This window comes from Micropterus salmoides, unplaced genomic scaffold (genome assembly GCF_014851395.1).
Source record: "Micropterus salmoides isolate LMB-PRFRI ecotype aquatic unplaced genomic scaffold, ASM1485139v1 Ms_hic_scaffold_3020, whole genome shotgun sequence".
Taxonomy (NCBI): Eukaryota; Metazoa; Chordata; class Actinopteri; order Centrarchiformes; family Centrarchidae; genus Micropterus; species Micropterus salmoides.
This window is the reverse complement of record NW_024042286.1, coordinates 28,887-39,841: the sequence shown is the minus strand read 5'-3', so window position 1 is coordinate 39,841 and position 10,955 is coordinate 28,887. Positions and strand designations below refer to the sequence as shown.

Below are 10,955 nucleotides of genomic sequence, written 5' to 3'. Positions count from 1 at the left end.
TTATGTGAGATCACTCTGGTTTATGTTGATGGCACATATAATCATAAAGCTGTCACACTTTGGAGTTGGCGTTAGAATGTAATGGGACTTTGCAGCAGTCTTTATTTATCCCATTTTCTTCTCGCTGCAGGGTTTGAAAGGCTACCAAGGTTACCTGGTCTGCCCGGCAGGAGGGGGCTCCCAGTAAGTTCACAATATAGTTAGACAACAGAGGATGAAACAAACTCTGAATTAAGGTTTGATTGGTTAATGTGCTTCATATTATTATAAAGCAGTTAAGATACACTAGGTACTGTACATCCAAAATGGATATATTTATACAAAGATGGCTACATTAACAGTGCCTAGAAATAAGTTAAGCTAAATATGAGATTAGCCTAGTGTGCATACTCTGTGTGTCTGACAGTTTACTTAGTTTATAACTTGACTAGCTTTTAGCTAACATTAGCTTAGCATTCAGAGGAAGTTATTCCAAATTATAGAGTTCTTTGGCTCTCTTGAGTTATTGTTTTAATCTAATTTCTTGTTGAACACCACATTATTGATTTTAGAAAATTGTCAAAATGTGAAACAGCTTAAGAAATAAACTTTTTATTTCAGTGACTCATCACTCAGTAGTTCCATCAATCTAAGATTTTTATATTTGTTAGTGTATAGTTTGTATATTAAGACTTCTTACATCACTTTGTGATGAATTACAAAGGTTTTTCAAAATCTAGATAATATTGATCTTTCTGCAGTGTTACCCAATTTGTGTAATTTTGTAAAATTTGTTACCACAATCTCCCTTGTGTTTTAGGGCCCACCTGGGGTTCCAGGACCCTCAGGACAGTCACTGAACATGACGTTGACTCAACTCAAGGCATGTGACTCATGAGTTACAATTAGGGTTGCCACCCGTCCCTTAAAATACAGAATTGTCCCGTATTTCCGAGTTGTCTTTAATGCAGCATCACATGCAAATCATCCCACCCGCATTCTGTGAAGACTAGTCCTTTTCTACCCCGTACTGGGTAATACTCGCTGCCATTGTTGGTATGATTAATACCGTCGGGTTCAGGGCCAATCAGAGTCAGATAAGGATGGGTCTCTTGGCAGGGAGTCGAGTTGAAACAACGGCAGCAGCAGCTCCAGAAACGCCCGCGTCCCCTCTGAAACAAAAGCGGATGCAAAAGTAGTCTACCAACGACAAGTGGGAGAAATCAAATAGCCTACTTGATGAGTATCAAGCCAAACTTCACAATTTGTCGGCCAGTGTTTCGTGTGGTGCACAGTGGCCTGTCAGACGTGTGACAGCATGCCGAGGCAGTGTAATGACTTAATAAAATTTACAAATTTTCTGATTGATTACGCTGGATTTCATGTGCTGCCTATCTGTTAAGAAATACTGTTACAATCTAAATTAAGCACATGCCTACATTATGGTATGATTTGTTTTTTAAGGTTGAGATATACAGTCAGACACATAAGCATTAATTTAATAAGCGATAAAGGTTATTTAATACACATTTAATTATCAAAATATAGTGCCAATGTGAAGAATATAAACAATTGTTTCATAACCAATCTATAGAATTGCATTCTTCAATACTATAGATTTAAAATAAAATAAATACAAATATTTACTGACAATCAAAAGAAGACTACTACTTCTGGTCCACTGCCGTTCATGATTATGGAAAATCCTTTGCAAAAGTCTTTCCAATTCATATCAAGTCATTTGTTTTAGCCTATTTATAGTTCATAAGTTATGGACATGACATTGATTTAATAAATTAATGAAACACAGTTCATATCTCACAAGTTCCTCCAAAAGCCTATATTTTCTGGTCTCACTGTCACACATTGTTGGCCTATGTTTATTATTGTGGTAGCTGTGTATTCAGCTATGACAATAAGACCACTAGTCTGTTGAGTTGTGATGTAGAGAGACAGCGTTTATCTGTTCACACTGATTTCAATAGCAAATAGCTTATTACAAAGTCCACTGGTATCAATCTTAATACTTTCCTGAAAACATGTTTTAAGTTATGATATGCCACCACTGGCACACCATCGGGCCTGTCGTTGCCGGGCCCCCGAGGGGTGTGGCCCCCACTGCGGCAGGCGTCCTTCATTTTTCTGTATTGAAGGGGGCAACCCTATTTACAATTACAAAAGCATTTATCATAAGAGCATCTGAAAGTACAAGTCAACATACACTCAAAGTGCATTCTCCCTCAATTTTGTTGCTCTATTCCCCTGTGCAGGACCTGATGTATGTGTCCGATAAGCCCAACTACCCTCTGATCCAGACTCTGCTAGATTCTCTGCAGCACGAGCTTCGGCTGCTGGTGGATCCTCCTGATGGCAGTAAGGAGCATCCTGCCACACCTGTCTGGAGCTCTGGCTCTGTCACCCTGAGTACAGCAGCGGTCAGTTCCCGAAACAGTGTCATGACAGTAAATACACACTGAAATAGCTGAAGTTCTAGATACTGTCCTTTCTGTTACATGTGTGTTTTTGAAAGCTAAAATTCCAAAAGTTGCCAGATTCATTTATTACGTCAGAGATCAGAACAGCTCACATGGAGAAATGCTTTTTGTTATAAGGTAAAATTAAAATGGTAACACCCAAAAACAAGTAATTTACCTCAATACAGATTTTATGGTGTGCCTATATATAGATACATAATGCATAATTGACTCCTAACACTTTAAATTCTTATTGAATATCATATAAGTGAAGGGTCCATATTCTCTGTGCCCACCGGTGCACCAGCAGTTGCTAGTTAAAGCAGGACTAATAATACATTTACTAGAAACAGAAAAGAAAAATGTCTACTGCAATTCTTTACGCTTTAACATTTAGCCAATAGTCTATGTAGGAGTAGTTGTGATTCAGGTTTTTCTCAGGTCTTTCTGTCAGTGTGGGGCACAACACTTTCATCCCTGCAGATCTCATTGACCTCTTGGTAACCTTCCCCTGCAGGAATGTATTACATCGACCCCAACCAGGGGAGCCCAGCCGACACTCTGCTGGCCTATTGCAGCTTCTCCTCCGCATCAAAACAGACCTGCATTCATCCTCGAGACTCTCAGGTATAAAGACATCACCCGGGAAAAGCTGCCGGGAAATTGCACCTAATTTCATGTCGTCGTGTTGCACGACCGCAATCTCAATTTGATAAATTGTCAGTCAGCACACGCTTCTGCAGTGATGACTTGAACTTGTGACACAGTCCTCTTGAAGGAAAATCTTATTTCGGTAGTTTGGACATCATTCCTACAGGATCAGTTATTAAATCTATGCTGAGATTCACTGTCTGCCATACACACGCACAAACACAAGTTTTCAGGACTCTACAAAATTGCCATAAATATACCGCGCCCAAAACATCTACACAACATCTATCTCAGCCTCTAGCCTAAATCACCGAAGTATACAAGTATATCCAGCTGCGGCCGTGCAGAGCCTCCAAACCATGGCCAAAATCATAATTTGTTAATCATAATCATAATCATCATAATCACTCTAATAGAGTCAATAGTACATAAAGAATTGATTCACTCAACCAAAGAATAAAATGAATTGGTCTCAGGTAGCGTGAGATGGATGCATCTATCACTAAAGTAGCCAATTTACTTCTGCTTCATGCTTGAGCTGCATGCTAATCCAGAGTTTATCAGCAGCTGTCTGAACATCATTGACCTTCACAGGTCTCATACATGAAAGCAAGACTTGCATCCAGATGTGCAAATGTGTGCCTTCTTTTCTGTGCCTGCAGCTGCCCATGAAAGCCTGGATGGAAGGCTTTTCTGAAGAAGGATCTTTTCAGTGGCTCAGCAGGTTGGAACAGGGGTTTCAGGTGAGTGAATCCGTCTGAGGGAAACAACCAAAAGAAAACATTTCCCCTAATTTGGATGTTATTTCAAATCGCATATTCGCAGATGCATTTAAACTGCATTCCTTGATGTTATTGGACACTTGGGGGCAGCCAATTTTGATGTTTTGACTGTAGCCCCCCCCAACAACAGCAACAAAATATTTCCATGCTAATATGCAATACTCTTCATGACGCAGCCTCTCTCTAAGGTCTTCAAAGAGCGGAGGCTACTCGCAATAATTGATACATTTTGTTTGATGTGACCACTCCACCACCGTTACTGAAACTGCATTTAGAGAGAGCACGAGAGAGAGAGAGAGCGCGCATTGCTCACAGCTTCAGCTTCAGTGCTTGTCCGCGACTTCTGAATTGCAAAATTGTAATCAAACATAAATGTTGTCGGTCAGTGTCTGTTCAATGTGTTAACACACAGGCAAATATAAGCCTTGGGCTTCAATGTTGCAAGTAATTTTGTGTGAATGGATTGGTGTAAGCACATATAAGATTCTTGTAAATTGCATATTCACACAAATTGTTAGTTTTTTCTGTATTTTGTAAACCGAAAAAAAACCATTCATTCAACGCAAACAGTTAACAGTCGGCGCACAGTAATGAGAGAATATCACACCTGACCGCGACACTGACACCTGTCGCTCTGTGTCCTGCTGTCTCTGTCCCACTCGCTGTGAGACACTACTGTTTTACTGTCTCCAGGATGCTTCATTCCCTCTAAAACGGCTGTGAGCTGCACTTTATCAGAGTTGCTGAAGTGAACATTTGTGTAGAATTATGCTGATATTTCTGTCTGATCACAAGTGTTTTCAGTTTCGTTTTTCTTCCTCTGATGAAGATCAGTGCACTCGTCTCATAGGCTACAGTCCCAGACGGGCTCTGTGTCTGTCAGACAGTCTAAAGGGGGGTAGCCTCAGGGGTGGACTGATAATCTGGCATATACAGTATGTAGGACTAACTGATTTTAAAAAATGGGCCAACGATCGGCCCACTCCCTCCCCCTTTGCTCGAGCTGTTTCTTGTGGGCCAAACAAATCACCAAATACGTGAAAATAACTGATTTGTTTGGCACTGGAGCTGCAGTAGCTTCATCGTCAGCTGCATAGCCTACCCTGCATAGAGCAGGCACTTGAAGGAATAAAGGAGAGCCGTGGCCACTGAAAAATAGCTTGCCTGCATGTATGATCACTCTACTGCATTATAGTACACTAAATTATTTTATTTTGATTTGTCACCTCAGACATTTCCTCAATAAATTGTTGCAAAAAATTCATGGAATGCAGGAAATTAAGTGTTTAAAGCCCAAATGTTTCAGGGGGAGGACCCCCCAGACCCCCTCTAGTTGATTATTATTATTATTATCAGAAAATGGGACAGATGTTTGGGTTACTGTGTAGAGGTCATTTACTGTTGCTTTACAGACGTACTTTGGGCGGCAACAGGGGGTGGGGATGAAAACAAGTGAAAACCATAGACTGTATATAAAAATGTGAAAACATGAAAGATTTCTGGGCTGGGCTAAGCCCCCAATGTTTTAAGAGCCTGGAAACGCCCCTGGGGGCAGCAGAAATCCACAAGTATGAAAAACACCAATTCTAATATCTCATCACTAACATCAAGACTGTAAATGTGCCGTAAAGCCAAAACAATGAGGTAAAACAGGCTAAATAGCAAGCAAATCACATTACAACTTACAAACAAAACCGGAGATACTTCAGAGAAGAAGGAAGATACAGTTATTTTTCTAATATTGTTATATGCAGTGTTGGGGTTAACGCGTTACAAAGTAATGCATTACTGTAATCAGATTACTTTTCTCTGTAACGCAGTAATGTAACGCATTACTGTTTAACTTTCAGTAATCACATTACAGTTACTAATAACAAAATCATCGTGTTACTTGCAAACTGGTTGTTGAACTATCCCCATAAGGGGAGGAGAGAAAAATAAATCAAACGTCCCTTTTCATGCGTGTTTGCGTAATACTTTTCGGACCCAACTTTTGAGTTCAGCGCCAGTTCATGAGGACACAGAAATGGCAGAGCTGCCAAAGACGTCTTTCGTGGGGTGGAGGTATTGCTTCATATTGTTTCGTGAAAGGACAGCGATACCCTCTGGTGCACCTGTGGTGAGGCTCTATAGCCTGGGCAGTCTTGTGCTGACTCAGAGGAGGAACAGATTGTCTGACAAACAATTTGAGACTCTTGCCCAGGGTGTGAACTACAGGGGAGCCAGGGGGAGCTTAGCTGCACTTAATAAGACAACAGCTCACCTAAAAGCATGATTTGTGATATTTTAGGGGGTCTCTAAAATATTGACAGTATGCTTTATTGACATTAATCTCTATCATCATGGATCATGCAGAGCGTCAGACTTCATCCAACCAGAGGGAACAATTACTGACTAATCTGAGTAATCCAAAAATAATGTAACTAGTAGTGTAGCTAGTTACTTTCAGCAGTGAGTAATCTAGTAAAGTAAGGCATTACTTAAAAAAACAAACGTAACTAGTAATGTGTATCCATTACGTTTTTTGAGTAACTACCCTAACACTGGTTATCTGTCACACCACTGATGATTTGATTCATGACTTAATGACTTAAATAATGTTATTGTTGTTGCGTAACTATGTACCAGCTGACATTGTAAATACATCACGTTCTTATTCCTTTCCTATCAGTTTTACTATCCAGGTGCTAACGTGGTCCAGATGCGTTTTCTGAGATTGCATAGTACCACCGCCACCCAGAAGGTGACCTACTCCTGCCACCCAGGACACAGACTGGGTCAGACAGACAGAGACATCAAATTCCTCACTGATACAAGGAAGCAAAGTTACCTCGGAGCTCTTAAAGATTGTGTGGTGTGTATAAAGTTTTGTAAACTTCTTTTTCGCTGTGTTCTTGAAAGGCTTGAGAAAGTACCTGTCATGCTGCTGCTGTGTAAAATCTTGTTGAAGCAGGTTCATTTTATAACAATTATTTATTATTAGGAAAAAAGCATCCAAAAAATAGAGGAAAAAAAGAGGAATGAAATACATAATTTTCAGTTTCAGTCATTGCATATGAAAAAAGGTGAGTCATAGCAATTAAATGTAAAAACTAAAAAATGTATTCTATTTCTTGTGTCAGCCTGGAGAGGAGACCATTTCTGGACCTCGGGAGTCTGTGTTTGAGTTTGAAGACCTCCAGCTGCTTCCTCTGAGAGACGTAGCACTGATGGGAGGTGGAAACTTCACACACCAGTTTGGCTTCACTGTCGGACCCGTGTGTTTCAGCTAGGAAATGCTAGAAAGCTGTGCCGTCCCAGAAGCCTCACAGGCCCAGGATACAAACCTCTCTTCAAATCATGGACGTCAAGAGGACAACTTGAACATCTCTCCCAATTTCTAAAGATGTCACTTCCCTTTCCTCTTGTTTTGGGGGATTTGATCTCTCAAGCTGAGTGACCGTTTTAATGAATTTATGAGGACAGAAGTGTCCCCAGGCTTTTTTCACGGAGAAGTCAATTTTGTTTACAGAGACGTTTATCTTGTATTGAATAATTTAAAAATATATGTTTTTTTATCCTTTATAACTCTGTTTGATTTTTGTTTTGTATTGTGGGCTTCTGTCATAGCCTGGCCGTTGGGTATATAAAAGTCGGACTGTCCTAACTGAACAATTAACAATGTGTTCTGCATGGGGACACAGCTAATGTTGTCCCATTGGCTGTGTGTGACCAGGCCAGTAAACTCTCTCACTGTAAGTCCACTACTTTTGTACTGTAAGTCAACTCAGATGTGTCACTTTTCTCATGGTGCCGATCACATTTTATTTGTAAGACCAGCATTTATCTAATCCCAAAAACAATAGAGGGGGGCAGTCATCCTGTTTTATGCATACTTGATGCTGTCTTTTGCCAACAGCAAGATCAAACAAAACATTGTTTATTATTTTTGCAGTTTCATATAATCTATGTTGGGTTTTTTCTTACGTCTCAGGTATGATACATTAATGATGTACACATGGGCGCTGAAGCAGCTGTTGTCACAGTATGCTGATCAGTTCTGGAGTATCGCATTCAAACTTAAAGAAATGTTAGAAATGAAAGACCAAAACCAACACTGAAAAAGTTTAGTCTGTGTAGCCAAAGCCTGATATATTGTATTCCTCTGTGCCATAGAGCTCCATCTCAAAGCCACCTAGGTGAACTCATTATCATGAACACAAATGGTGTAGTTTATTTTGACCTACATAAACCGGAAATGCTGCCGGAAAAACTCTAAACGTATTAATCTGCATCTGAAAATAGTCCACAACAAATGCTTTATTTACTCCTGTTTGAGGAATGTTTGCTAAAAACGACAGTGGCCAGCTGTTTTGGGAAATTACTGAGCCTTTAAAAAAAAAAAGTTATGTATTATGAGCTGTTTTTAAAGATTTACATTTTCAGAAGGAAGTGATGGGATTGGGAATGAGTGCCACAGACAGTTATAGAAACGGGAAAGTGTTAAGAGTCGGGCTAAAGCTTGTTGGTTTTGCTCACAATATAATAATGCCAGCCTTATCCTTTAAAATGGTGAACTCCTGCACACTGTCATCAAAAAATGTTAAAGAAGTTTCAGTCATAGATCTTTCATCATCATTAGGCTTTAAAAAAACAATACATTAAGCAGCATATTTTTGAAATAGCCACAGGCAGCAACAACCAGTCACAAATGGCGTCAAATCATGGGAAAGACAAATTAAATTTAACAATTTGTTAGAATTGCATTAAAAGACTAATCAACACATCTAATTTGAGACTGGGAAAAATATTGGGGAAGTATTCCTTGCCTTCCAAACTACAATCTGCTATCACAAACTGGTAAATAAATACAGTCTGATTATCAAGATACAATTTCCATGGTCTGTGATAAAAACCTAGCTGTTGCTTTAATTAATTTTGTCCTGACAGTGTTTGAGAGTTTACCACATTTTCATTAGAGTTCATTCTCCTACACAGCAGTCCAGCAGGTTTACATTAGATTATTTACTGTTTTAACAATAGAAACTGTGTTTAAGAGATTCTCTCTTTTTTTTTTGTTATTCTCGTGTAAACTAAAGACTGAAGTTAAGCAGCCAGAGTTTACAGATCCACCTATTTCCTTCCAAAACAATACTGTAATTTCTTTCACTGTACTGTAAAGTTCATGCATAAGTGCAAGAGCATTGCCCTGCAGTATCCTGCAAAGCTTCCTGGTGAAAAAGAAGAGTACCTATTACCACCCACTTAGCATGGAGTAATTGCTGTCGGCCTGAATTTCTGCTTCATTTAATCTGAGGTGCTTGGGTCCAGAGGAAAGAAGCAAGCCTTGTAGCTTCTCAGCAGAATCGGGATTTGGTGTTTGTCCCGGAGGCGGTCAGTAGTGAGTGATCGTGCAGGGAGTAGAGGAATCACTGGAATGAGATCTCGGGGAGGTTGTGGTGAGAGTGTAGTCTACCAGCTCAGCCAAAACAGCAGCTCTGCAGCTGGAAAACACCAAAAACTTAATTTTCTTGCTTATACCAAATTCTCAGCTGTGGAGAACCAAGGGCCACTGCTATACAACAGGGAAGAAGTGTATTTAATCTTTATCTCAACTAGAATTGGATTAAAGTGTAAGCATCCACTGATTTGCAATTCTGGCCTGGTGTTCAATATTCAGTGTTCTATTGTGTATTTAGGTTTGTTATAGCATCATTCTATATGATTGCCTTAGCTGGCTGAGACTGATCATTGTTTCTTTACTTGTTTTGTAAAATTATCATTTAAAAAAATATGAAATGCTGGACATCTGTCTTGTGTGATCCCTCCATCAGCTCATTCAATGTGTCAGCTGAATTAAAAAAAACATAACTAATTGTTGACTCAGTGTATTTTATCATTAGTTTTGCAATTATTTGGTCACAAATCAAATTATTAGACAAAAGTAAATTTTGACTTGATGCTGGCGCAACACCCTTATCTACATTTGTTTCTCCTCCAACCCCCTTCCCTCTCCTGTTCAACAGTTCTCATCACTGTGCCTCTCTTCAATCCAGTGTGCTTGCTCTCTCACAGACCCAGACTACATCCTGTGCTCCAACTGCCCCATCGACTATACTTTTGCCACAAGGCCAGGTACTATAAAAGGAAGGTGGGAAGATCAGAACAGCACCCACTGGCACAGCCAGTACAACGGCACAATACTCGTCGATTATGTATACATACCTTCTAATACTGAATCAGCAGCAGCAGTAACAGCAGTAGGCTACAGTTTGTAATAGCAGTGCCAGTAGCCTTGACAGCAAAATAGTTACAGTAGGAGCAGTGTTAGCAGTAGCATTAACTACAGTAGAAGTAATAGTCGCAGTAAAAGCAGCTGATGTTGCAGCAGTAGTAATGTAGTTAAGTTGTAGCAAAAGGTGCAAATGTTGGGGAAGCTACTGTTTTAATGTAGGCTAAGTAACAGTTAATGTAATTCTTTATTATTTTGCCTTTCAATCATGTTAGTTAAATAATATAATGTGGTGAATTTGAAATCCCTTTGCATTTTGTTATATAGTGAGGTTTTTTTGGTGGGGGGGTAATTTTTATGGTGACATCGTTTCCTATAATTTTCAGGAAAGGAACAGATACTAAATTTATCTAAAGGTACCTGGAATAAATTATGTAAGTATGTAGACAATGTTCAAGTGCTTCCTTTTCAATTTATTAATTCCAGTTAATTGCTAGTGTAACGTAGAGTTGAACATACATTTTAAAATGTGTTTAAAGCGCAAGAATACAGTTCAGCTAGGCTATAACAAAATTATAAACGCAACACTTTTGTTTTTGCCCCCATTCATCATGAGCTGAACTCAAAGATCTAAGACTTTCTCTATGTACACAAAAGGCCTATTTCTCTCAAATTTTGTTCACAAATCTGTCAAAATCTGTGTTAGTGAGCACTTCTCCTTTTGCCGACATAATCCATCCACCTCACAGATGTCATGATGCTGATCAGACAGCACGGGGATTGCACAGGTGTGCCTTAGGCTGGTCACAATAAAAGGCCACTCGAAAATGTGCAGTTTCACTGTATGGGCGGGGGCGG

At 39.6% G+C, this 10,955-nt stretch overlaps 1 protein-coding gene across 1 annotated transcript; it reads left to right on the top strand.

Moving 5' to 3' along the window:
• The first annotated feature begins 2,379 nt into the window (after nucleotides 1-2,379).
• LOC119883769 (collagen alpha-1(II) chain-like) lies at nucleotides 2,380-8,378 on the top strand. Its single transcript, XM_038694398.1, has 5 exons — nucleotides 2,380-2,414; nucleotides 2,971-3,080; nucleotides 3,767-3,847; nucleotides 6,558-6,740; nucleotides 7,009-8,378. The coding sequence occupies exons 2-5, from the start codon at nucleotides 2,973-2,975 to the stop codon at nucleotides 7,156-7,158; spliced, it is 522 nt and encodes a 173-aa protein (XP_038550326.1). The 5' UTR covers nucleotides 2,380-2,414; nucleotides 2,971-2,972; the 3' UTR covers nucleotides 7,159-8,378.
• Nucleotides 8,379-10,955: the final 2,577 nt, after the last annotated feature.